At 42.5% G+C, this 27,719-nt stretch overlaps 1 protein-coding gene across 1 annotated transcript; it reads right to left on the bottom strand.

Annotated features, from left to right (window-relative positions):
- Window positions 1-341: 341 nt before the first annotated feature.
- On the bottom strand, window positions 342-27,526 carry LOC114145869 (uncharacterized). Its single transcript, XM_028019515.1, has 46 exons — window positions 27,408-27,526; window positions 27,297-27,318; window positions 26,582-26,845; window positions 26,224-26,490; window positions 25,264-25,533; window positions 23,851-24,111; window positions 22,836-23,096; window positions 22,481-22,741; window positions 22,138-22,398; window positions 21,786-22,046; window positions 20,695-20,955; window positions 20,344-20,604; window positions 20,009-20,266; window positions 19,007-19,270; window positions 17,935-18,192; window positions 17,590-17,853; window positions 17,249-17,509; window positions 16,895-17,152; window positions 15,818-16,078; window positions 15,483-15,740; window positions 15,142-15,405; window positions 14,799-15,056; window positions 14,176-14,436; window positions 13,817-14,077; window positions 12,810-13,076; window positions 12,491-12,745; window positions 12,138-12,404; window positions 11,560-11,820; window positions 11,222-11,479; window positions 10,866-11,132; window positions 10,126-10,407; window positions 9,783-10,046; window positions 8,533-8,790; window positions 7,485-7,745; window positions 7,142-7,399; window positions 6,770-7,030; window positions 5,694-5,939; window positions 5,350-5,613; window positions 4,997-5,257; window positions 4,060-4,329; window positions 3,477-3,737; window positions 3,137-3,397; window positions 2,763-3,053; window positions 1,556-1,792; window positions 1,409-1,462; window positions 342-972 (listed from the first exon to the last, which is right to left on the bottom strand). The coding sequence occupies exons 1-46, from the start codon at window positions 27,459-27,461 to the stop codon at window positions 689-691; spliced, it is 11,418 nt and encodes a 3,805-aa protein (XP_027875316.1). The 5' UTR covers window positions 27,462-27,526; the 3' UTR covers window positions 342-688.
- Between the last annotated feature and the right edge of the window lie 193 nt (window positions 27,527-27,719).

Below are 27,719 nucleotides of genomic sequence, written 5' to 3' on the forward strand. Positions count from 1 at the left end.
GGGTTACAGTGCTCAAAAATGAGAAAATAAAATATGTCTGTTGTGCCATGAACCAGATAGAAAAATAAGTGTGTTCAAAGTTTAACACTAATTGTAGCTGAGAATTAACTGCTTAATCTCAGACTTCTAATCCGATATTCACTTTAAAATCTACTTGGAACAGTATCGACACCCATCATAAATATTGGAAGTTATGAACATTTTAGGCATATTTTCCGTAGGATAAAAATATAATCTGAATCTGCTCATGGTGACCCGTCTTCTGCTTGGTGAAGGTACCTAAATAAAGTGAAAATGGCATATAAGAACGCTTGTTTAAAGAAGAAAAAGACTGAATCCAGTTAAGATTTTGTCACTTTAATTAGAATAAAAATTTTGTTTTTATTATTATTAAAATACATTTAAAACTTAAGTGCACTTTCTGATATGTTTCCCATAGGCAAGTTAATGTAGAATTTACAAAAGTGAAAAAAAGCGAAAGGACCGAAAGTGTGAAAATGAATCTTAAACCATAATACTACCCAAACAATTTTCAATAATCTACTCTTATCTAAAGCCCCTGCGCTCTGAGTACAGGATACGTCACATTAAGTGTGCTTCCACCTGGTCAACCACAACATTTTCCTTAGTACATCTGCATCACAAAGATTTATCTGTACGGGGGGGGGGGTTTTCTTCTTTTTTCCTTTTACAGCGCAATCCGTTGGCCTGTTTGCACACACACGGGCTCTGACTCTGGCCCGCTCACGTCTGCGATCACAGCCAAGACGGAGAGACAGTAGGCAGAGTCGGGGCTCAGTTCGCTCACAATGATGCTCTCCCCGTACACAGTGAGCTCCTGGTCGTCGGCGGAGCTGCCTTGATTCCTGATCAGCAGGTTGTAAAAGGAAGCGCCCTCCACCGGAGACCACTGGAGGAAAAGGATAGATGGCGAGGGTTGCTTGACGTCCAGCAGCGGCGCGGGGATGTTTCCTAGCAATGCAAAATAATCCAAAGATATCAGCCATCTTTCAAATGTTTATCATTAATTCTGCTAGAGCTAACGGTTAAATTTAGACTGTTTAATGACAAATAGAGGGCACTCTACTCCAAATAAATTACTATATAAATGAAAAATAAATCTTTATTCAATTAAACTAGGAAACATTTTTGTTTGTATCAGTTTTGAAGATTACAGTTTTAAGCTAATAAATATTATGTAAAATATGGATTTGTCATGCAAAAATACCAGCTGTAAAAACAAGACTTGGTTCCTTTTGCATTAATTACTGCAATTACTGCTTTTGGATCTTTCTCTTGATAATACTTCATAGATTCTTCGTGGAGTTTAAACTCAAGCTGATCAATCAAACACCGTTTTTTCTACTCATTTACAGCAAGCAATAAACTCACAAATCATAAAACTCACCATTCTCTGGTATTTGTTCCCCGAGATCTCTCCTTCTGATTAAATGTGGTGTAGCTAAACAGAGAAAAGAGCTTATTAGTCCGTTTTCTGAATGCAAATGTCTTTTTTAATGTTTTTTTGTTTGTTTATTTTCACGCCGAATCTTACCTTCTGTGACATTTGCAGATTGACTTTCCCCTGCAGTGTTGCTGGCTGTGACCACCAGACTGCTGGAAGAGACGTTGGACAGGGAACAGGACAGCATCGCAGTGCTGCACAGCTGTTTCCGTGGAGACACGCTGTTGTCATACAGGGTGTATGTGGTGGCAAACACCGATGAGCTCCATGAAACGGTGGCAAAGGAGCTGCTGCTGCTGTACGTCACTCCTGATGGCGGACAAGGAGCTGGGAAAGGGGAAAAGAAACTGGAATTAAAACTTGAGCTATTGCTTCTTTTTAGTAACTATTAAAGCACTGTAAATGAACACTGACGATGTGTAAGTGGAGCGGTATTAGCGTTGCTCATATGAGCTTGTCGAGAATTACATTTTTTATTTTTACTGCACGTAACTTTATATTTTCAAAAAGCACAAAGTATTTACGTAAATCGTGCGTTACTTTAACTGATTCTGTGTCACGCTAAAATCATTTCTGTTTTTGAATTTTTTTAATTTCGAGAGATCATTTAGATTACAGAGAAGGTAAAGCTCTATTTGCAGCATCTATTTGTCTTGTACGTTTTTTGATTTCCTGGACTCTGTTCTGCTGGTTCTAATGGATGGATGGTCGCAGAACAGTAAAATAAAATAAAAGGTTTATGTTTTTTCAAAACAAAATCAAAACCAGTTGATATTAGAAGGAAACACTATCTAACGTGAAATACATAAGAAAAAGCTATAAGATTTTAGTTCTTGAGGAATCCTAAATCCTACATATGATGCCAAAATGGCTCAATTAGAGAGTTCTCCTCATTTCCTGCTCTGCTATCACTTATTTAAAACTCACATACTTGACTTTAGCATCAGTTTGGGTGCAAGTTATTGGTCGGATGTTGTGCTGTGATTTATTATTTTGTTTCAAATGAACAACTTGGCTTGAAGTGGAAGCTGCGGATTTTTGTTAATGGAATCTGGCCACTCCATCCTGGCTTGCTTCTCTTAATATTTAAGGTTTGTCAATTCAGTTCTGATATACAGTTCAATGTTTTGCAGCAAAACAGAAGTTACATTTTTGAGGGAGGTATTTGATTAAAAGCTTGATTAAGGAGAAAAAAACCTAGCAATCTGGTCTGTTCCCTTTTGTGACGTCGCCAGATACATTGGTAGAGTTTACCTTGACTTGTAGCTTTTAAATAACCAACCTCAGTTCAGTCTACCTGTGGTTCCGTTGAGGGGTGTTGATTTGTCGCTCTTTCCTGCTGCATTTCTGCTCTGCAGTGTGGCAACGTAAGACGAACTGCAGGGAAGAGGGATCTCAAAGTACGTGACGTTGGTCCAGTAGGAGGAGATCTCAAACAGAGCCTGGCCGTCTCCTAGCAGACTTCCTGTCAGGGTCACCAGGTACTCCGTTTCTGCGCACAAGACCTGCGTCCAGGTGAAGCGCATCACCTGGATCTCCATCTTCATTGGGACCAGCTGCACCTCAACAGCTAGAGGAGGACAAGGCACTGCAAAGGACGAGGGGGAATGGTTAGTTTTCTGCTTTACGTAAAAGGAAATCTCTTTTAGAAGTTACATGCTGGGTTTATACCTCCTGCAATCTGCACCGGGTCACTGACAGAGCTGTTGCACGTTCCATCTGAGGCCTGCACGGAGAAATTGTAAACCGTCCCGCAGACGAGCCCGTCGATCGTGCAGCCGGGATCTGTGCTGTGACAATAGAGCCTGTCTCCGTTCTCAGCTTGAGCACAGCCATAATAGCCCTTTGCGTAGTCACTGGGCTTCCAGGTCAGCGTCGCAGACTGATTGTCACAATAGAAAGTCACAGAGAGACCAGCTGGGTGGCAGGGCCCTAAACAGACGGAGGAATTTTAGTCGGTGATGACTCTTAACCTCAGAAATGTAGCTGCAGTTTTTTCATTCACTGGTACCTGTGTTGACTGTTGCACTCTGACTGGTCTTGCTGGTGCAGTTCTCGTGACTGGCTACCACAGAAACTGTGTACTGCTGGTCACAGTGCAGGTCCGACATGCTGCAGTTGCTGAAGGTGGCGTTGCAGGTGTGTTCATGCCCATCTGCACCCATGGCAACCACGTGGTAGGCTTCGGCAACGGGAGAGGGGGTCCAGGACACCAAAGCGCTGCGATCCTCGCAGGAGATGTCCACAACCACATCCTTAGGAGCACAGGGCTCTGTGGGAAAATGTTCTTTTTCTAGGTTACGGCTATAGACTTAATATTTTATTCATCTTGTTTCTCTGTGTTCTATGTTTAATTCTTTAGTTTTTTGCCGGGCTAACCCTAACCCTAACCCTAACCCTAACCCATTCTTGGAGACATGCTACCTGTATTTTGTCAAATAACTAATAGGCATGTGTTCAAAATCGTGTCTTTTTTTCCCCTCTATGCACTATAATAAGATATAACAAACTTTAAGAAAAGGACAACAGTGCAAACAACTCCGTTGTAAAAAAGTGGGAGAGCATATGGGACTATAAAAGCAAACAGATTTTACCCATGCTAATTCTGTAGGGGGGACTCCTCAAAGAGCTGCAGCGGACCGATGAGACGGCAACAATGATGGTGTAACGGAGATCACACTTTGCTCCCTGGAGGAGGCAGCTGTTGCCTGTGCTGTTGCAGTACAGGTAGGTGTTATCACTGGCCTCCGCTGTGGCAATGTACACTGTGGCTCCAGCGTTGCCTCCCTTCTGCTTCCACTCAACGAGAATGGAGGAATTATGGCACTGAGCAAAGGCGGTGATACCAGGGAGGGAGCAGGGGGCTGAAAAACGGGACAAATGTTAGTAACTTTACTGTGCAGCAGGAATACTACATACTACATACTGTGGTAAACCTGCACAAGTGTGGCAAAGTTGTGCAGGATTGTGAAATGAAGGGAAAAAATTAATGGCGTTACAAATTATTTACAGATAAAACCTGAAAAGTGTGGTGTGCCTATGTGCCAAAATCCATCTGGAAAAAAAAAAAAACCTTTTGCAGGCAGCAAAATCTTTGAGACTTAAAGGTTTGCCAACCAGCAGGACAACAAGACCAGCGCTGCTATGGATTGGTTTAGATCAAACCATGCTCATGTTTTCAAAGCAGATCTAAATCTAAAGCTGTTGATGTTCTGCAAAGGTAAAAAAGCAACAATTTCAATCTGCAGATGTGCAAAGCTGGTAGAAACAAACTCCTCAAGATAGGTAGCTGTAGCAAAGCAAAATTCTAGAAATTACTGACTCAAGCAGACTGAATCATGCTACAATTTTAACATTTTTATTTGTATAAAAGTGTGGATTCAGTTGTGCTTTTGCTTTACAATTGCACAACATTTTGTGTTGGTTTATTGTATCAAATCCTAAAAATATATATTTAAAAGGAATAGTTTTGAATAGTGCAAAAGCATCCATGCAGGAATCTGCGTAAAAGCGACTCTCGATGTGAATTACCCATCTGCAAGCTGATGGAGTCACTTGGTGGACTCTCACACTGGCGGTTCTTAGCGGTGACAGTGAAGTTGTAGGAAACACCGCAGGCCAGGTCTTCCACCTCACATGTTGTGTTGGTGGAGGTGCAGTTGGCTGTGTAGGCCTCCCCTCCAGAAGCGAACACGGTGTAGCTCTCCGCCCCAGCAGCCGAGTCCCAGGATATCCAGGCAGAGTTGGTCACACAGTTCAGGTAGCCTCTGACGCCTTGAGGCTGACACAGCGCTGAAGAGAACGCATCGGAGCTGTAAGTGTCTGTGATGGGATGTTTATGGGAAATTGGACTTCTTAAAAATTTAAAAAAACTTTTTTCATACCTGACTGGATGCTGCGGGTCTGATTGTGCTTGTTCCGACAGACGCCTCTCACAGAGGTGACTTGAACAACGTACGTATTACCACATGTTAAGCTGCTTGTGGAACAAACGGTGTTTGTGGTGTTGCATACGTTGGTACTTCCTCCGTTCGCAGCAGTTAGGGAAACCAAGAAGTGGTCAGCCTCTCTGACAGTGTCCCAGGTAACAGTCAGGTCATTGGACAAACAGCTGAGTTCGGTGCTCAGGTTGTGAGGCGAGCAGGGGCCTGAGAACACAAAATCAGTATGGGGACAAATTCATCCCAGTTTTTTGGGGTGATTTCTGAACTGGTGCTACACTTTTTACCTGATTCGAAAAGCACAGGCAGACTGGGGAGGCTGGAGCACCTGTCGTCCATCGCCACCACCTGAACCGAGTAGTTGGCGCCGCATGTGAGGCAGCTGAGGTCAGAGGCTGTGCAGCTGTCGTCGCTGTGACTGCTGTTGGCTAACACCGAGTAGCGCAGAGCGCCTCGACTGGGAGACCAGGACACGTCGGCCGAGTTGTTGGAGCAATCCAGTTTCACAGAGACGTTAGTGGGAATGCACGGCACTGGACAGAGACACAAAACAACGGCTGGAGTCATTTTAAACTGTAATGAGCAGAGAAAAGGTTTCAACCAGGTGGACTGGGAGGAAGGCAATTTACAGCAGCCTCCACATTTACTGGCACAGTTGCAAAAGGTGTGTAAAAAAAACCTTAAGATAAATTAATCTTTTTGAAAAAATTCAACCGTTAATTTAAGTATTTTCACTGGAGTGAAAAAGTCCCACATTAAGAAAATGTGCACAAAGTCACTGGAGTCACACTAATTTGCTACCCCAAACAACCCTAGAGCTAAAAAAAATAAAATAAAATAGAATTATTACTGGAATCATAGCTTCTTCATAACAAACATTAGATACCATGTTATTTTTTTGTCCTACCATCACAAACATAACTGTAAAGTCTTCTGAACTCTACTGGAACCGGGATCTTTGATCAGAGTGAGCAGTTCCCTCACAAATGAATAAAAATAAAAAGGAATATATGGAAAAGCACCTGATGCTCACTTTTTTTTCAATTTCTTTTCGTCTGGGAACCTTGTTGAAGTGCATGGCATAGCTGGCTCAAAAAAAACAAAACGACCCCTGAATTAATTACTAGCTGACTCCTCCAGATTTTAATTAAAAGTCCTTATTGTTTCAAATTTGGATACCAGTTAACATATTTTATCCTTTTAAAGGTGCCTTGAATGTTAGAATCTGCTTCTATAAAAGCTTTCAGAGAAACTTTATGATAGAGGCAGAATAAATAAAGCGTTTAACTAAAAACAAAGATGTCCTATAGTTGCTATTTTCCCTCAGGTTGAATTCATGCCGTATCGATAGACTGATGCTCACCTGTCTGCAGACTTGCGGGTTCTTTGGAGGTGACGTTACACTGCTGGTTGAAGGCCGTGACGGACACAGAGAAGTTGTACCCACACGTCAGGCCGGCAATGCTGCACGCATCTCTTTCTGACATGCACATCTCTGAGATGCCTGTGTCTGTCTGCACTTTGGCTGTGTGGTAGTCTGAGCCGTTGGAGGAATCCCAGGTTACCGTGACGATGCTGGAGATGCAGTCCTGCTTGGCGGAGATCCCCACCGGCATGCACGGCCCTGGAAAAGATCAGTGAAGCGTATCTAAGACATTTCACTCATTGCTTCAGATATGCTTGGAATCAATTCTACATATTTTGCCTCCGATAGCCATATCTGATTGGTACGCACATGTCTGGACGGAGGTGGACGCGCTCGGGTTGCCGGGACAATAATGGTTGACAGGGGTGACTGTGAGGTTGTAGTTTTTGCCACAAACAAAGTCAGAGAAAAGAGCGGTGGTGATGTTGGTGCTGAGACTGATCGCCGTGTCTCCTGTCTCAGCCGAAACCAGGTAGGTTTCCGTCCCGTTGCTAACGGCCCAGTCAAGAGAAACAACCTTCATGCCACAGTTCACAGTGGCAGCCAAATTCTGGGGCCTGCAGGAATCTGCGTGAAATCAAAATGATGATTATGTCACAGCAAGAGTTAATATTTACCACCAAGAACTCTTCATTTGGGCTCCATAACTTACTCATATAGATGACCGAGGAGTTGTTGGACATCCGGGTGCAGTTGTCAGCTTTGGCTCCCACTACAATCTTGTACTGCTCCCCACAGTGAAGGGAAGTCCACGAGCAGGAAGTGGTGTTTGTGGTACACAGGTGAGTGTGGCCATCCAGGCCCGTTGCTCTAGCAATGTAGGATTCAGCGCCATTGCTGGGGGCCCAGCTGACAGAGCCCACATTAAACTTGCACTGCGCCGAGGTCACTACATCCCGCGGGACGCACGGACCTGCAAAGAAATGATGGATTCCTCTGTCAGTTTGTGAGCTTTGGGGTTAGCACAGTTGCATCAGGACAGTAATCCAAAGGACACCAGCAAAACCACCTCTGAATGGCAAAAAAATAAAAAAAAACAATCTAAATGACAGTTTTGGATGGGTCTTGTCAAAATGTGGTCCAGAATCGGAATGAGATGCTGCTGCATAGGCAGGTTATACTCATAACCTCCCCAATATGACTGAATTAAAACAATTCCAGCCAAGAGTGGCTCAAAATTCCCCACAATGTTGTAAAAGACAAATTATATAGTTTTTGCTGCCATGGATGGCACAAGCAGATATTAGGTTTAGATGGTAAATCTAATATTTAATATCAAACCACCCTCGCTCATGTGGAGCAGGGGTGGTTTGGTTAGCTAGTTCAGTTTTCCTCCTTAATCAAAGCTATCACAGTTTGGGAACTGCTTTTCATGTCAGGTTACTTGATAATTAGTTTGATGGCTCTAAAGCATGTAGAGGAGAAAAACTGGAATCAGGTAAGTTCTGGTATGTCAGAGCCTGTTTGTGAAAATAATAACACAATAAAATAAAATAAGAGACACATTAATAAGAACTTATTGCCACCAACTCTTCAAAAGACATTAAAAGATCAATCTAAAAATGTTTTTTGTGATGGTACCATTCACATAATCCATTAAATTCAGGCCTTCTTCCTCATGAGATTTAATTGTATAAATCTTTCATCTGCTTTCAGAAACCTGCATAAAAATAAACAAGACAAAGTGAAAAATATTATACCGGTTTTGAAGAAGAAGGGACTGCTGGGCATGCTGTCACAGTCGCTGCTCTGTGCTTGCACGGTGAGGTTATAGTGCTGTCCACAGGGTAAAGTGGCTGAAAGGAGCCTGAGGGTTGTGTTGTAGACTCCTGTGAAGCCGAGGCTTCCCTTCGCTGTGACTGAATACTGAGCTGGAGAACCAGTCTGATCCCAGGAGAGCTGCACCTCATCACTCTCACACAAAGTCTGAGCAGAAACATTCACAGGCTGGCAAGGTTCTGAGAAAAGACAACAGAGTTAGCATGACATAATGCTGCAGTAGTTAAGACATGAGTATTATTGCAAGGTGTATTATTAAAAAAAGAAATGCCTTTTGCAAGTATTGCAAATGTACATGTTTGTACAAGTCATAGTTTTTCTTTCATTTTTTTCTTCTGTCAATTTTTACACATAAAAATCAAGATGCTAAAGCGTCCTCTGTAGATATTGGTGAATGTTTCTCTAGCAGTTGTACAAACACAACTTTGATGACATCAGCATATAGCTGATTTATTGCTAAGGGGAAATAAAATGTACATCTCAGTTTCAAATTTGATTCATTTGTTTCACAGTTTCAAACTTTTAAACACCCAAAAAACGACTGAAGTATAATATTCTTTTAGGAGAAAGATTAACATTGTGGGCCATCAGTTTTAGTGCATTTAAATAGTGTTGCATCATAGTTTTACTACTATGCCGAGTGTTGATACAGGGACTTTTATTTTTAATATTATGAAATAATTAAAGTTTTAAATGACTGGTCAGTTTTTGAAGTTAATCCTAATCATGAAAAGTTACATCCAGTCGCAAGAAACTCAAAAATCTCTTCAACATGTTGATAGTCTTTGTTTCTGGCAAAAACACAGTGTTTCTTTCTGTGATTTAAAATGATGATCTGTTATGGCAGTTTACCTATTGAGGCTAATTTATGCTGGATTTAATGCAATAATAATTTTAAGATGAGAAACATTTGCATGGTTTCTGTAGATGAAACGGAGAAGGACTTTATAGCCACTTTGAATTTACTCAGAATTGAAATAGTTTTAGTTCTATTCATTAAAATGTAAAAGCAGTTGTGTCTATTAAAAAACATCCCAATATCCTTTGTCATGTAGTAAAATTAAAAGGTAAATTCAAACCAGATGAGTTTGCCTCCAGTTCCCATGCATGGAGTTTCACTTTAATAACAGTATGTATATTTTAAAAAACAGCATTTTAGCCTCTGAAGTACCTGTAGGAAAGAGAATGGGGCTACTGGATTGGCTCCAGCAGCCTTCACTGTATGCTGCGACCGTAAAGTTGTACATTTCTCCACAGTCCAGACCAGTGAAGCTGCAGGAAGAGCCTGAGGAGTTGCACATTTTCAATTCTCCTCCTGATGATTTGACAGCACTTGCTGTGTGCAGTTCAACGTCGGGTTTCTCTTCCCAAGATACGAGGGCAGAGTTTAAGCCACACAGTAGACTGACAGACACACTCTGGGGTGTGCAAGGACCTAGGAAACGTATTAACGGATTGGAGTAAAACGGCAGAGAAACAGACTGACTGATCAATGATCGGCTGCTGAAACTTACGGGTGGTGATGTTGACGTGCGTCTGAGCCCTGAGGCTGCACTGCACGTTGGTGGCGATGAGGCTGAGTTTGTAGGTCTCACCGCAGCTTAAGCCGCTTACGTTACAGGATCCGCGTGGAGTTGTGCACAGAGTTTGCAGGGTTCCTGCGATGGCGGCCACGACTGAGATGTTCGTTGGTTGACTGACGGACGGCATTGATAGAAGAGAGTTCCAGGAGACGATGGCATCAGTATCGGACTCACAGCTCACTTCTGCTGCAATGTGACTGGGCAGACATGGAGCTGATGGTAAAAAGCAAAACGTTTAACTGATTGACAAAAAAAGAATCTGTTGTAAATCTCAAAATATGTGAACTTTTTTCAGATTTTGTCATGTTATGACCACAAACGTTACACATTTTTGGTGAATTGTATGTGCTAGACTAACACAAGTGGCTCATGACTGTGGAATTAATAATAAATCCAGTTGAGATCAAAACATATTAATGTGTTAGAATTAGCCAAAGTCCAGACCTAAATGCAACTGAGAATCAGTTGTAGAGTTGAATACAAATGTACGCTATGTTTTCTGATTTTTGATTAGAAAAAAAATTGGCAGCTGTTCAACAACTTCTTTATCGTCTACCTTTTGATGGCCTATCACACGAAATCTCCATAAAACACACTGATTATAGTATGGCATTATAACATGGCAGAATGTGAAAAGGTTAAAGGCATATATCATGACACATGATATTTACCTGATGTCAAATAGACCACAGAGCTGTCGGAGCTGTTGTACTGCTCTCCTAGAGCTTTGACCCAAACTCTGTAGACGGTGTCACACATCAGCCCAGACACACTGCAGAAGGTGTCTGTGTTGGTGCTTAAGCACGAGGTGGAGTGGCCACTTTGGTTGTCCAAGTAGGCGACATAACCCACAGCGAGGTCGCTCTGTTGCCAGGACACAGCTGCTCTAAGCTGTTCGCATGACATGTTGACTCGAATGTTTGTGGGTGGGCAGGGCGCTGGGTTAAAGCAAATGATCAGACACATTTACACATAAAAAACAAAAACGCAGGCCAGCAGGTAGTTGCTAAACGAACGAGGGACTCACCAGTAACTAGGCGGTGTGGCGCTGAGGTCACGGTGCTGTTGCAGGCCGAGTTTCTGGTCCGCACGGTGACGTTGTAGATCTGACTGCACTGGAGGCCGGTGAGGGAGCACTGGAAGGCGGTGGAGCTGCAGGCGGCGGTCACGCCCTGCTCCGTCACAGCCAACACAGAGTATGAGCTGCTGCCTCTTGCTGTGGACCACGTCACCTGGGCGTCGCTCCCGTTCAGGTGGACAGACAGATTGACCGGAGTGCATGGTTCTGAGGAGAACAGGCAGTGAACTAATCTGAACCCAACGACTGATGTGGTTCAGAGACTGTAAACATGCTGCGTTCTCTACCTGTGATGAGTTGTCCTGCCATGTGAGCCGTGCTGTTACACGCCTCTCCAATGGTCTTTACGGTGACGTTATACTCTTCACCGCAATGCAGGAAGCTCGTCTGGCAGCTGGTGGTGCTGGTGGAGCAGTTGCTGGTGTGGCCTGATGAAGATGTTAGCATGGTAGCATAGGACACAGCTCCAGCACTGGGCTGCCAGGACACAGTGGCAGAGTGGGTCTGACAGCCCATAAAGGCTTCAATACTGTGTGGCTGACAAGGTCCTGTTTGAAACAGAAAGAATGAGACTAATCAGTGGCAGTGGCTCTCTGCGCAGGGTGGCACCTTGTTGGGGAGACACAAGCAAAAAAAAAAGAAGACAAGAAAAATAAAACTTTTTGACCACAAAATAAGTTTTCTCTATTATCTCATGACAATATTTAGCAGGTGCCCAAGCTTGCAGCTATGGATATGTGCCACTGAAACCAGGGATAGGCTTAAAGAAATAGTTTAACATTCTTGTGAGGTTCTGTTAAAGGTATGCAGTAGATATCTCTCTTATCTTCAATTAGCACAATTCCAAATGAGTTGGTACTGGTACCTGAAGTCAGTGAGACCACAGAGCTGTCTGTGCTGTTGTACTGCTTCCCCAGTGCCTTGACCCAGACTCTGTAGACGGAGCCACAGCTCAGCCCAGAGGCAACGCAGCTCGTATCTACGTCTGCGCCAACGCAGGAGGCGTTGTGTCCACTTTGGTCATCAAGGTAGGCGACGTATCCCACAGCGAGGTTGCTCTGCTGCCAGGATACAGTGGCAGTGAGGTGATCACAGGAAATGCTTGCTTGGACATTTGTGGGTGGGCAGGGTGCTGGATAAAGGAGAAACATGGTCATGTAAAAAAAAAAACCAAATAGAACACAGTAAGTGTATGTTATGAATCTTGTGGTAACAGACCTGTCATGAGGTGGGACATGTCAGAGATGGCGCTGTCACATGCCCGGTTCCTTGCTGTCACGGTGATGTTGTAAATGTGACTGCACAGGAAATCATGGAGGAAGCAGCTGGTGGCATTGGTGGTACAGGCGACAGACGACCCGCTGTCTGACATACCCTGAACTGAGTATGAGGCGGCACCTTCAGCCGGGCTCCACGTGACCCAAGCGGCACTCACATTGTAATTGACAGAGATGTCCACAGGAACACACGGCTCTGATGGGAGATACAGAAAATCATGTTCATGTCTCACTCAGTCCAAGCGTTTGCGCTAACTCACCTGTAGCAAACGCAACAGGAGCGCTGGCAGGGCCAGGACAGCCAGCGTGGATCGCCTCGACAACGACGGAGTAGTGCTGTCCGCAGAATAGCTGGTCCAGGTCACAGGATGACCCCATGTCACTGCAGGACGCGTTGTGTCCAGCAGAGGAGGTCGCCAGAGCGCTGTAGGCTGTGGCTGCAGTGGCTGCAGCGTTGGTCCAGCTGATCAGAGCGTTACGTGTTGTACAGTTGAGATTGGCTGAGACGCTGGTTGGAGAACATGGAGCTAAAAAAGGAGAGAAGAGGGAGTTTAGATGTAAAAGTAAAAGAATAAAAAAAGACTGAAAAATAAGTAAAAAATGTTTGTTTGGATTCTAGGAAATTATCCTTTGCTTTCTTGCAAAAAGTTGTATTTTTAAGTTGAATCAATTATCAATTATCGTACAAGCATCCTTTTTTTTGGCCCATTTTTCATGTTATTTATTGTGGACAGGAAAAACACACAATCAATTTCTAATCTAATGTTTTTGTGTAGTTTCTAGTGTAAAATCTTAGAGCACTTGAAATAAGACAAATGTAACATGCAAGTAACTTTTCACCAAGAAATAGATACTTTTTAAAAATAAATAATTTAATATTTAATATTGATGAAAAAGTACTAGTTGTACATGAAATAATCTGCAAGTGGAACAAGATATTTTAATTTATGGTATGGAATAACAAAACGTCTTGGCAGATTATTTCACTTATAACTTTTTCATCAATACTGACAGTGTTATTATTAGTAATATTATTTATTGTCGAAAAGTTACTAGTAAAGTACTAAGATATTTGCACTAATAACCAGACCAGAGGTTTCTGGTAAGATTTTATGTTTTGGCAGTGTATTAGTAAAGGTTTTTTTTAGATTTTTTGTGGATGCATAATCTCTTCTCCTTCTCTTTTGCTGCCCTAGAAACATTTCAAATGTCTTGAAGATATTTTCTGACTAAAACATTTGTCAAAGTAAAGGCACTGTTACTGTACCAGTGTGCCGCTCTATGGGGTCGCTCATGTCGCTGACACACACATTAGTGTATCCCATCACAGTGAAGGTGTAGAGCTGACCGCAGCTCAGGTCCAGGAAGGAGCAGCTGCTCTCTGCTGTCCTGCAGGTGGAGTTGACACCCGAGGCAGAGGTGGCTCTAACTGTGTAGTTCTGTGCTGCGCCGCCGTCCTGCCACTTCACCGTCATCGCGTTGGAGCTGCAGTTCAGCTCAGCTGTGGTGTTCTCGGCTTTACAGGGAGCTGCAGTAGGTTAAGCACATGTTTCGTTGAGAGATATTTCGTTTTGCATTGTGACGTATAAACGCAGAACGGATCAACGCTCAGTCGGGTCCACTCACCAGACTGAACCTTGTAGTCTGAGCCGGCGATGATTTCACAGTTTATGGAGGAGGAGGTGACGGCCACCTCGTAGATCCTGCCACACCTGAGATGGTGGATGGAGCAGTAGTTGGACGTTGAGTTGCAGGAAGCTCGGTGGCCGTCCGTGCCGATGGCCCAGGCCGTATACTCATCGGAGCCGGTGGTCTGAGTCCAGTTCATGTTCATCACGTTGGTGTTGCAGTCTAACTCAGCCATGACGTCGTGTGGCAAACATGGGGCTGAGGAGCACAGTTTGGGACAAACACAGAAAAAGTAGGAGAAACTATAAGTTAAATATTGCAAGAAATGGACATGATTAATTCTTGAATCTCTTACTATTAAAAAAACCCTGTGAATTTGAATCTTCTTTTTGCATCTCAAATGTAAATATGTGGAGGTTGCTAAAGGCTACAGGAACCTTAACCTTAAACTATTTACTACAACAAAAAGAAATTAGATGTTTGTTTTACTTCACATCCATCTGGAGTAAAACAGATGGAATAAGTGGAAATGAGGTAATTAATACAAACCAAAGCCTCGCCACTCAGGTTCACAAAAAGATTTGGCAGCACCAATTACAAGGCAAAGTGTTGTGTCTCACCAGAGTCAAAGTAAATGTCAGCGTGCTTGGTGCTGTTGCAGCTCTCAGTGGAGGCCACCAGCGTTGCAGAGTATGAGCGGCCGCAGTCAAGCTTCACGGAGCAGGAAGTGTCGTTGGAGGAGCAGGAAGCCATGCGGCCGTCCTCCCCGGTTATTTCAACGACGTAGAAACTCGCTCCGCTGCTTTCCGCCCAGGAGAAATTGCCGTTGTTTGTCCCACAGTCCACACGAACGGTTAGGTTTGCGGGCTGACAAGGAGCTGGAAGGAAAAGCGCAGTTGATTTTTATTTTATTTTATTGTTTAGCAGAATGTAACATCTTGTTGACGTAGAAAGATATTCCACCTGTACTTATTTCTATGGCTGGACTGTAGCTACTCCTGCAGTCTGCCTCCTGGGGTGCCACACGGACAGCGTATCTTTCTCCACAGAGCAAATTAGACAAAGAGTGTGAGGTGTTTGAGGTTGTGTACTCTGAAGGAGGAGACGCGCTCTCTATCCTTCCCCATTGCAGAACGTAGGTGGCCCCTGTCACTGCCCCCCATGTGAGGGACAAGGTGTTTGTTTCACAGCTGACATGGCCGGTCAGATTAGCAGGTGGACACAGTGCTGGAAACAAACGGCGAGGAAAAGAGATTTAAAACAGTTTTATCTTTTTAGGCTCCCTGTGTTTTAGTTCTTCTAACCTGCTCTCAGCATCACTGCTGTGCTCGGCTCGCTCCAGCAGCCCTGGTCCACCGTTACCACCGTGACCGCGTAGACTTCCCCACATTGCAGGTCGGTGAAGTCGCAGAAGCTCGAGTAGTTTGAGCTGCAAGTATGATTGTGTCCATCATTGGCTGTAGCTGTTGCTATGTACAGCTCTGCCCCGGCCACTTGAGTCCAAGAGATGGCGCTGTCCCCACAAGCAGGAGACACAGTGACGTTGCTGGGAGGACAAAGCCCTGGAGAGAAGATGAGGAGTGTTTAAAATGCAAACAGAAACAGAGAAATGAGGAAATAACTTCATTTCTATGTTTACCTGCTCTAAAGCTGGAAGCTGCACTCCGGGCTCCAGGGCACGTCAGTGAGTACGGCACGGCTGAAACGCTGTAGGTTTTCCCACAGTGGAGGTCTGTGACATGACAGCTGGTGGAGTGGGTTTGACAGAGGTGTGTGTTTCCGTCCTGGCCCGTCACCGTCACATTGTATCCAACAGCACTGGGGCTGCCCACCCAGGTAATTAAAGCTGAGTAAGTGGAGCACAGAGCGGTGGCGCTCACGTTCTCTGGGGCACACGGGACTGGATATGGAATAAAAAAACAAAAATCACATAAATCATGATTTTATCTGATGGGCAAACACAAAGAAGTGAAAAGCTGTGAAGAGGAAAGAAAAAAGCTGATTGGTTTGGAAATAATTTAGCAAAAAAAAAAAACAACTAAAAAGCAGGGCTTGATTTAATCTAATTTCCTCTGATGGCTCTGAATTAATACCAAAAAAAAGGAGGTATTTTGTGGAGGAACATATAATAAAATATGTTTTGGCAGCATCGTGCTGTGAGAATTTTTTTTTTATAAGATATGGGGAAACTGGTCAGGGTTAAAAGTACAACTCTTACTTATTTTGCATAGAGTTGGTTAAAATGTTAGTCCATGATGCTTAACCCTGATTGAGACACACTCTAAGAAACTTTCCAAAACTCACGGGAGAGGGTGGCTTCACAAAGTATTAAAGGCTGTCTTTAAATTAACAACACATTTTTTTTCTCTAGGTTTTTATATGTAAAATATTTTGAAAACCATGCTCTATCAGTTAAATGTTTTATTACATTTTGCAATGTACTGCAGAAGTGGAGATCAATATTTAAAAAAAAAAAAAGAAAACTGAAAAAAAAAACAAAGTAGCTGGTTCTCACTGTTGCTAGGCTAAAAATCCTCTAAAACAACCACTGGTTTTCATTGTTGAAGTTGAGACTTCACTATGGATTGAGGGACACAGAGAGGTGAGGGCTTACTTAAAATGCATTTGAGATATTAAAAAAATGTTATTTAAAATGTCTGTCCTGTATCTATTATCAGTAATATTTGTATTCTCCATTATTAGTGTGTATGCAGACCTGTTTGTAGGGATTCGCCGGCGCTGATGCTGCTGTTGCACTCGGATCCCTGAGCTTGGACAGTCACATTGAAATCCGAGCCACAGGGCAGATTTCTGAACGTGCAGCTGGTGTTTGTAGTGTGGCAGCTGTCACGATGCCCGTCCCCTGCTACCTGAGCGAGGAAGCTGGAGCTTCCCGCGGTGTTGGACCAGCTAATCACTGCTGTGCTGGTGCCACAGTCGTACTGTTTAGATGTTACAGCTGGAGAGCAGGGGGCTGGAAAACCACATAGAGAGAGAGAGAGGGAAATTTTGAGTTTGCTGACTATAGAATAAAAGGCAAAGCAAATGCAAAAAATGATCACAAGCACACCTGTGATAATGGTGGTGCTTGGTCCGGGTGGACTGTCACACTGGTTCCCTCTCGCAGTGACAGAGGCCGTGTATGTCTGACCACACAGGAGGTCAGACAGGCTACAGGAAGCTGCGTCTGAGCTGCAGGAAACACTGTGCCCATTCCCAGCTGTTGCATTAACTGTAAAACCTGTAGAACGAGCCACTGTTGTCCAGCTCAGAAGAGCAGAACTGTTTCCACATGTCAGCGTGCTGCTCTGGATGGACGGAGAACATGGAGCTAAGATGGAAAAGCAAAGGGATCAGTGGTGATTTAGATGTCTGTGATTTGGTCTGTTCAGAGAATTTAAGTTTTCCAACCTGTCATCAAGGTTCCTGTCATCTCTCCGGTGCTGTTGCAGGTAGCATCTTCAGCCAATACCGTCAAGTTGTACACTTTTCCACACCGCAGCTGGTTCAGCTGACAGGAAGTTGTGTTACTCCTACAGGAAACATACTCATGGGATCCCTCTTCTTGAGCGAGAACGATGTGGGCTACAGCTCCGGCACCTTCAACCCAGGACACCGTGGCTGTGTCTGACCCACACTGCAGGACGCTGGTCACATTTACCGGATCACACGGGCCTGGAGGAACAGGCAGAGTCGCATCACACCTCCCGAGTCAAAACAGTCAGCTTTAGATTCAGGAAAATGCTCAAACCGTACCGGTTGTCGTTGCAGTTTGAATGGGAGCGCTGGCACAGTGGCCGTCCTGGGACACAACTTGGACGGTGTAGCTGGTGGCGCACTGCAGGCCGGAGAAAAGGCAGGTGAGATCTGATGTGGAGCGGTAATCAGAGAAGCCATTCAGACCGGTCACTGTCGCTGTGTAAGAGGAGGCCCCAGAGGAAGCCTCCCAGGAGGCCCGGAGAGAGTTTGTCCCACATTCGATCACCGCCTTTAGGTTCTGAGAGGAGCAGGGACCTGTCAACACATACGGTATTACACGCAGGGTTTGTACACTTTTCCCACAGTAAAACTCAATAATTTTCAAGGCAAGTAACTTTTCCAGCACCCTACTTTGGAGATAGAAACAACACAAATGATCTAAAAAAGCCAGTTTCAATTCACAATTGTATGATACAAATTTATTACTGTATTAATAACGTCTTGTTATTAGACAAGAATATACCGTAGTATCCTATATTCTCCAGAAGGGACAAGATAAACTAAAATATAACAACATTTGATGTGAAATGTCTCTCTAATGCACACCAAGTATTTTGTCCAACAACAAAACATTATTTTAACAAAAATAAATAAATAAATAACGTATAAAGTATAAGACGACCTTTATTTCAATTACACAGGTCAATAAGTCATTGAGACATTAGTAAAAATAAATATTAATTACACTGAAACAATCCAATGTCGGGAATGTTTGCTCTTTAGAGAACAGACATTTCTGCTCTCTAAAAAATCTTCTCATTAAGTTTTTTTTGTGATTCTAACTGACCTAAAATATGAGAAGCTCAGTCTGATTTAACTTCAGATCATGAGAGAAAAATCTGTATGTGTCTTTTTATTAGGTGGTTTCAACTGTAAGTAACCAACGTTTCCAAATTCAGACTTTAATCAAACGTCACATGGCATCTTATTACAAAACTGTGCAGACTGAATCAAGCACTTTCCAAACCTTGAAAACACCTAATTGAAATTCAAGTATTTTCAAAGATTTCAAACACACTTTATAACCTATGAATGACTAGAGGACTTTAATGATGCATTTTTTCATTACCTGTGTGAACAGTCTGAACGGGGCTGTACGGTCCGCTGCAGCTCTTAGAGGAGGCTTTAACAGAAATATTGAGAGCTTGCCCACAATGAAAGCCCGTGAGAACACAGCTGGCGTTGTTAGTATTACAGGTGACTGGACTACTGCCATCTAGTGGCACGGCCACCACACTGTAGCTGAGCGGGAGAGGAGAGGATTTCCAGCTGACTGTTAAGTCGCTGGTGTCACATAGCAGGTATGCAGTAACGTTCTCCGGAGCACAGGGTACTAAAAGAAACAAAGTGGCAATAGTCACTTTTTGTTTTCTAGACTAAAAAATAAATTACCCTTTTAAATGAACATAAAAATGTTTAAAAACATTAGCACACAAAAGACATTTCAAAAGAGTTGATCAGTGCAGGTCTGCTTAAATTAATCTAGAGAAAATAGTGAAACTTGTACTTGAGCTGTGAAATAATTCCTGAAACTCAAACTTCAAATAAAGTAAAGATGATGAAGGGGATGTGCTGGAGTGTCTTACGACAACATGGAGTCACTTTTATTATTTCAGGGTTTTTTTCTTGTTTTCATTGTAAAAATGTCATAATACTAATCCTCAATATGAAACATGGCGGGAGCAGTTTTGAGGAGGCGTTTGCTATGACCTGGTACCATGCGTCTCTCTTTTTAAAAGAAGGAGAGATGCATGAAAAGTTGTACATTGTTTCTTTGTAAATAAATAAACAACATAAAAAAGACCAAAAAGTGCATGATGAGAGACAAACTATGACTTTGTGGTCTATTAGGATATCTCCTTCTATCAAATCAACTAATTTTCTTGAATATTTAACATTTAATCATCACTGGTCTTTTTAGTGTGCTCAAATTGTCTAAAATAACCCCCAAAAAGAGAACCTCAAAATTAAATTGCATTCCCAACAATCCGAGAAAAACAAATTAAGTACGGTAGTAAAATCCCATCTTAATTATTTAGGAAAACTTGGATGGTTCTGATTTTGTCCGTACCTTGTTCCTGCCTGAAGGGGGTGCTGTAGTCACTAACACAGGTACCGTCAGTGGCAGACACTTGAACGTCATAGACTTGTCCACAGCCCAGTGGACTCAGGGTGCAGTTAGAGGAGGAGCTGCTGCATGTGAGGGTCTGACCACTGCTGGTGGCTTTTACATCGTAACTTACTGCATTACTGCTGGGGGACCAGAACACCTGAGCGGCTCCAGCACCACACATCACCTGGCTGGTCACATTAGATGGAGAACACGGCTCTGGAAAGAGAAGTGGACTTGATTCAGCCATTGAGAGTGTTTCTAAATCCAGGGTTAGTCAGTCAGTGTTGTGTCACCTGTTTTCAAAGACAGTGGGTTGCTCTGTAGACCTGCACAGTTGTTATCAGCTCCTGCAACACTGACGGAGTAAACCTCCCCACACTGGAGTCCTGGAAGGTTGCAGGACGTTTCATTGGAGGTGCACTCAGCCCTGTGACCTCTGCTACCCAAAGCCACGGCAGTGAAGAGCTCGGCTTTGCCGCTGTGAGTCCACGATACAGGAACAGGATCTGGGTCGCACGCATGCCTGGCCGTGACATTGGTGGGAGGACACGGCACTGAACGAATACAAAAGAAAAACACAAGTGTTACGATGGACCCAACAAAATCCCATCACATCCTTCTACCTCTGTTCATGTGGTCCTCACATGTTTGCACTGTGAACTCATGACTCGGCAGACTGAGGCACTTCCTGGTGATGGAGAAAACTGTCACTGTGTAGGAGCTTTCACACTGCAGTCCTTCCACAGTGCACTGGGTCTCTGTGGAGTTACAGGATAGAGGATGGCCCATTGCTCTGGAGACGATGGCGATGTAGTTCTCTGCAGGAACGCCGATGCTCCAGGAAACCTTTAGCTCATCTGAGCTGCAGCTGACAGTGGCGTTGACATCCTCTGGACCACAAGGCACTGAAATAAAATGATTCAAAACATGTTTTTATTTGATGTATTTATTTCAAGCAGGTTTTTAAGAACAAGCAATCAACAGGACAGAGAAAACATATGCATCCATAGCCAAGAACAAAGTGATTTTTTTACCATTACTTTACTGTTTGAAAAGGTGTAGGAAGAGGTGAACACTTATTTAATCCTATATCCTATCTCAGCTTAATGAAATACATTATTTACCACTCAATAATTATCCAAATGTTTTAATTAAAACCATGTTACAATATTCGTGTGCCTGTTCAATATACTGTGCTAGAGAGTCAACAAATAAATTATATTCCATAGACAAAATGTTTATAACCAACTCATAACAAGACAATAAAATCTACAGATAATAATAATAATAATAATGACAATTGTAAATAACAACTGGACACCATCAGAATAATTACCAACGCCTTGCCAATTTACACCTATGAATTTATCTTATAACAGTAAATAACAATAATAATAATAATAATAATAATAAAAACAGAGGTAAAAAAAACCTAATGGTATTAACGATAGTAAGATATCGTCTTGGTCAAATTTTTTTCAGAAAATAATAAATAAATAATGAAAAATGCTCCTTTTAGTTTCTTCGTTTGCATTTGTGTGACATTAAAAGTTGGCCTGATAATCTATAACATTTAAGTGTGACCAAATGTAAAACGGTAAGAGGCCAAATACGTTTTCACAACTCTTTATGTTATTCATGCTTGGGCTTGCACACCCCCTCGGCAATAGCATGTTAGTTTTATAAGAAACTTCAAGGAGTTACTGTACACCCAGGAAACTAAAAGTTGTATTACCTGTGTCCATGCCAATAGATGCTGAGCTGGACTGACACTGTCCTTGGCTGTAGGTGACGGTGACGTTGTATTTCTTTCCACATGCCAGAGAGAGGATTGTGCAGTTGTTGGCCGTGTTGCTGGTGCAGTTGAGCTGAGGACCACTCTGATCTTCCAGCAGCGCCGTGTAGACGCCTGACGTCTGGTGGTTCTGCCAGACTATCACAGCCTGGTTGGCATCACAGTCTCTGATTGCCTCAATATTTGTCGGAGGGCAAGGTGCTAAGGAGAAAAAACATAATTCAGATTAATCTTAAATGAGAATTTGGCAAATTAGCACAAGTTAAATTGATTTTCTTGCTCCATCATCTACCTGTCATGAAATGAACCTCCTGACTTGCTGTACTGTTGCAGTCAATATTATTGCCAATGACTTTGGTGGTGTAATTCTGTCCACATGTCAAGTTACTCATGAAACAGGTGGTTCCCAGTGAATAGCAATGGTATGAGTTCCCATTTGAATCTTCAGCAAGTACAATGTAGAATATAGTCCCATGGCTCGCGATCCAGTTCACTCTTGCAGAGTCCTGACTGCACTCTGCTGATGCCGAGACATTGGTGGGAGTGCAGGGAACTGTGAAAGAAATTCATCATATCTCAGCTATCACTGACCAGGAAGAGAAGATTTCTCATTTCAAGAAGGTCCCAGTACACACCGGTCTGAGCCGCTTCTACCAACACTCTGTCAGTGGAGCAGTTATCGTTGGAGGCAACAATCCACACGCTGAGCTGTTCTCCACATGGCACACTGGTGATTTCACAAGTATTGTTTGGGGAGGAGCAGTTGTAGGTTTCTCCGTTGTTCCCTTCAGCATTGACATTGTATGACAAAGCTCCGTCAGCGGAGTCCCAGGTTGTGATGAGAGTGTTTGTGAAGCAATCAGTTTCTGTCTTCACGTTCGATGGGAAACAAGGAGCTGCTCGGCATAAGATGGAACAAGTCAACCAGTGCAATGGCACAACGTTGAACCAAAGGCAATTACAAGAATTGGATTTCCTTTTAGTACTCACAGGTCTGGATAGACTTGGGTTCACTGATGTGGCTGTTGCACTCTGAGCTCACAGCATACACTTTGTACGTGTAGAACCGACCACAGTCCACATTGGTGAAGTAACACATCTTGTCCAGCGTCCTGCACTCTGTCGTTTTGCCAGTGTTGTCCACAGCAGTGGCCACATAGTAGTTGGTGTTACTGGTTGGCTCCCAGCTGAAGACGATGACGTCAGAGGAGCATTCATGTGTGGTCTGGAGATTAACCGGAGCACAGGGGACTGGAGGGTGTAATAAATACACATGAAAACACTGTTAATGGAGGAGGGAACAGAAACCAATGTGTACAGTAAATTTGTTCAATGAATGTTTCAGATTGCGCAGAATAGCGCAAAGTCTAGATTTTAAACAAATGAAGACTCATGTCCACTTGTGCTTTTTATTCAATCTGACAGAATCTGATGGGGTTTAAAAAAAAAGAAGAAGAAATTAGCAACAATTTCAGCCTATAGATGAAAAGCAGGTAGAGACATAACCCCAAAAGGGAGGCTAAATACACACACTACATACAATAATTTTCTCTTTTTTAAGTTTGAAAATTATTCATCAGTTTCCTTCTATTCCACAATGACGCACTTATTTGTGTTGGTCTTTCACATAACATCACAATAAAAAACATTCAAGTTTGTGGTTGTTATATGGGGGAATGCACTGAGAGTACTTTTTCACGGTACAACATATGGGTGTTTCCCTCCTTGTACTTTTCACTCTGAGCAATAACTGGCATTTAAAACAACTCCTGCTTCATTATACTGTACAGGGTTTTAGACTGACTGGTGTCATATAACCAGTTTCATTGCTTCAATGTTCGGACTCACTGGAAAGAACCTAAATGGCTTCCAGGCAGATGTGTGAGACAGTAAGAGGTAAAATGAGAAGGTACACTATGTGCATGTGGCCAGCTGAGCTGATTCACCTAAGACAATACAAACAAAAAAATGTGACTCCAAAGAAAGAAAAACAGCCTGTCCTCACCTGTTGCAAACATGGCCGTGACGTCGGGGATGCTTTCACAGTCATCAGAGATGGCCGTGACGTGAACCTCGTAGTTTTCTCCACATTTGAGCTCTGCGATCTGACAACTGGTGGAGTCTGATGTGCAGTTCAGGGAGGCCCCAGAGCTGTCGACGGCTACAGCCCTGTACAGCTTAGCCCCAAGCACCACATCCCAAGTTACTGTCACTTTGCTGGTGGAGCAGCTGTAGTCCACAGACACTGTCGTTACTCCACCTATAGCTGAGGGTAGATATGAAACATGTATTTTACCCAATGGCTAAAAAACCCCATACTTCTATTTGTCTAACACTAATTATGTTACACTGATTTGTTTAATTTGTTTAATCAAATAATGGTTAAACTAATAGTCTATCCATAGATCTGTCCTATCTTGAGCAACTGTGTAATGATGCTGCCTTCTGCTCTCATCAGCTACCTGCTAACACCAACCAAACGCAAGAGAGCGGGGGCATGCAATCCAGCTCACAGATCATTCTGTTCTTCGTTCACTTGCTCTCATACATTTATTTAGTCACTCAACACTAATTGAAACAGTGTTTGTGCTTAAATTCCACTATGCAGGGGATTGACACATTCTGCACTGTTTGTGCTCATAAGTACATTCTTGACATGTAAAAAGGTACTGTATGTCCCCTGATAACATTATAGAGACTAAGGATGCCACATGGCATCTTCTTTTTGTGCTTTAACTTCGGGAACTGCGACTTTCTGATTTTCTGGTGGGATCAGCAAGTTTTAACCAGCTGTATGGCCCTGAGTTTTACATCACCAGCCACCAAGGCTGTCGCATATGTAGGATATAGTGAAATGTTGCCCAGATAAGTTATTTATCAGCACTCTTAACAGTTTGTGTCTTCTCATGAAGTATTTTAACTTTCAAACATGTTCCTTTTGGGTTCAAAAGTATAAAATGTTATTTGTTGGCGTCAAAGCGAATTGCAAATCCAACTGGATTTCTGACTTGCAACTACAACAACCTCTGGGTGACGTTATTCCCAGGACCGAGCTCCGTCTTTCAAAACTAGGAGCATGAGGGAGTACAGCTGGAATGCTTGTTACTTAGTTTTATGATGCTCAAATCAAAGCACTACTGTATGTTTGTATAGCAGAAGAACAACAATATATTCCAATGATTTCCAGACACCAATTTACTAGAACCACGCTGAAATATGTTGCAAGCAAAGTAATCAACAAGTGATATCAAAACAAAGGACATGATTGCGTTAGCCTAGCACTTAAGTACTGAACATTGTGCGTTTAATCAGGTTTATTTTGGAACACAAATTATTAAAGCGTTTTATTAGTCCTAATAGAAAGTCAGCAACAACAAATAGAAGAAATAAAATTATTTATCTTTGTGTGGGCACTCACTAGTAGTATTGTATGTGACAGTAGAGGGCTCTCCAGGCACAAGGAAGACGTTGAATGATGATACTCCAACTGTGAAGGTGGAGCAGGGCGCCAAAGAACTGATATCCACGGATGTGGACGATGAGTTCCTTACAACAGGCGGTTTGTCCGGGTTGCCGTTGTCTCTCACAGTCACTTGGTAAAGCAGGACTTTGCTCACAGAGTTCCACGTCACTCGGGCCGTGCTTTTCCCAGTCGGGGTGAGAGTCACACCAGTTGGCGGCTGCACCACTACCAGCAGAATGAACACGTTCAGATGATTGGTGATGATTATAAAGAGTTGATGTTAAATTTAATTAAACCGCGTTTAAAGCAGAAGACCCTCAAGACCACATGACTTGTCACACAGTGTATCAATGCCAAAAGATCAGATTTGTAGTCATGTCTTTATGAAGAATGGGTCTGCTTAGGAGATTTATGATTTGAAGGATTTTAAATTATTTAAATATCTTTGGACAAATGTATGCAGAAAAAATATTATAGTTTGAAAGTTACAGCAAGTTAAAAGTCAGACGTTAATGCCCCCAGTAATCATTTCTGCTGCTTTACTCTAAACTGTAATCACTTTTCTAGCTACAAATTATTCAATAAAATATACTTTTATATGTATCTAAACTCTTGTTTTAAATCAAATAATGTAAAGTCCGGGGATTTAAGAATTTTAAAACAAATTATGTCAAAAATAATTATTGGTAAGCATAAAAATTTAGGGGGGTCAAATGCACTACACACAAACAATACAATTTTGACATTTTAAGAGAGATATTATTGGTGCTGTGATGGCTGGTGGGTGATGGGCTTTACTGGATTTGAGGCCTTCAATCAAAATCTGTCTAGGGCGCCGTACAATCTTTGGATGCCTATAGCCTGCATATTACTGAGAATATAATAAAATATAAAGACAAACAAATAAGCACTTACATGTTGTTATTGTGTTTATGTTGCTTTTGGCACCTCTGCCTGCAGCGTTGGAGGAGTAAATATAACAATTATACGTTGTTGATGGAGTCAAGCCACCTATTTGTCCACTGGAGGTGGTGAAGGTCTGGTTGTAAATCCTTGGAGGAGAGCGAAACGCCTCCTCCACAAACAAGATGTAGCTGTCTGCCCCTGTCACAGCGGACCACTGAAGCTTTATAGAAGTGCTTGAAATGGCTTGGGAAGACGTAATCTGGGACGTATCGGGCACTGCGGGAATGGGACACAAGGAATTTGAAAATTATTTTCCAACTTTTTTTGCACCAATTTTGGGGTTGTTTTTCACTGGTGATCTGTTTACCTGTCATTGTTATCTTTGAAGCTGTGCACAATGGAGCATAAAGCATGTCAAAGGTTGATAGTGTGACCTGGTAAACATGTCCAGTTCTTAAGCCCTGCACCAACCTCTGCGTGCTGGACTCTGACATCATCAGCAACAGCGGTGCAATGCTCGTCGAGTTCACAACTCTCAAATCTAGGACATAAAGGGTGGCTCCAGCATAGCTGCTCCACTTGATGTTCAACGTAGATGCTGAAGGAGATGTCACTGAGACTATATTACATTCTATGAGAAGGAGAGCAGAGACATCAGGTGAGCTTTCGTATACAGCCTTTAAAGCACAAAATGAAGATTTTGTGAGTAAAAATAAGGAAATTAATAATAAAATCAGTGGTTAACTTTCATCTTCAGTCTATTCGAACCTGTTTAAACTTTCATCTATACACTACTTTCATAAGCATGAGTCATCCGGGGGTTTCTAAATTAATTTTTCCAGTATGTTTAATCCTCTTTTTTCTTGTGCTTGTGTGATTATCTGGTGTATGACAGTGAGGTCCATTATTCATCCACTAAAGATTTTTTAATTTTAAAATCTTAAAATCCTAAGATTTTAAAATCTTAAAATCTAATTAACAAAAAAATAAAGAAAATTACAAAAAATTAAGTGTTTAAACATTTTTAGGATTTCATATTAGTAGTATGCTTCAAAAGTAAAGGAAAAACCAACAATACCCACCTGCAGCCAAACCATAATGTATCTAAAAAAGAATTAATTAGAACCAATTAGAAAATAACAACATAAAATGAAAATAAATAACCAGCCGTAGTTTGATAAATATTTAAATACCTGAAGAAGGAGCAACAGGATGAATGATGAATATGACACCTGCATCTTATCCATTGTTTGTCTTAATCCCTCAGTGGGTTGATCGGTCTGTGGATGCTGCACCTCAGCAAGCTCATCTAAAAAATGTACAGGCTCAATAGTGTAGATCAACCCCATGAGGACCAATCAGCAGGTCCTAAAAGAGGACAGGTGGATGCCTCTGGGCCTTCCTGCCCAAATTACAAATTACAGTATAAAATTTGTTACTGTAGGTGGAGGTGGGGGAGGGTATCTCAAAACCCCCAGTCTTTTGTGTTAGAGCTGTGCTTCCTC

This window comes from Xiphophorus couchianus, chromosome 6 (genome assembly GCF_001444195.1).
Source record: "Xiphophorus couchianus chromosome 6, X_couchianus-1.0, whole genome shotgun sequence".
Taxonomy (NCBI): domain Eukaryota; kingdom Metazoa; phylum Chordata; class Actinopteri; order Cyprinodontiformes; family Poeciliidae; genus Xiphophorus; species Xiphophorus couchianus.

Bases quoted from the DNA above. Each gene is read 5' to 3' on its own strand.
- LOC114145869 (XM_028019515.1), bottom strand. From the start codon at position 27,461: ATGGATAAGATGCAGGTGTCATATTCATCATTCATCCTGTTGCTCCTT. The intron at 17,153-17,248 runs GTGTGCTTGTGA...GTGGTTTTCCAG, and splicing joins AAGCACCACCATTATCACAG to CCCCCTGCTCTCCAGCTGTA. The intron at 14,078-14,175 runs GTGAGTGGACCC...AACCTACTGCAG, and splicing joins AGACTACAAGGTTCAGTCTG to CTCCCTGTAAAGCCGAGAAC.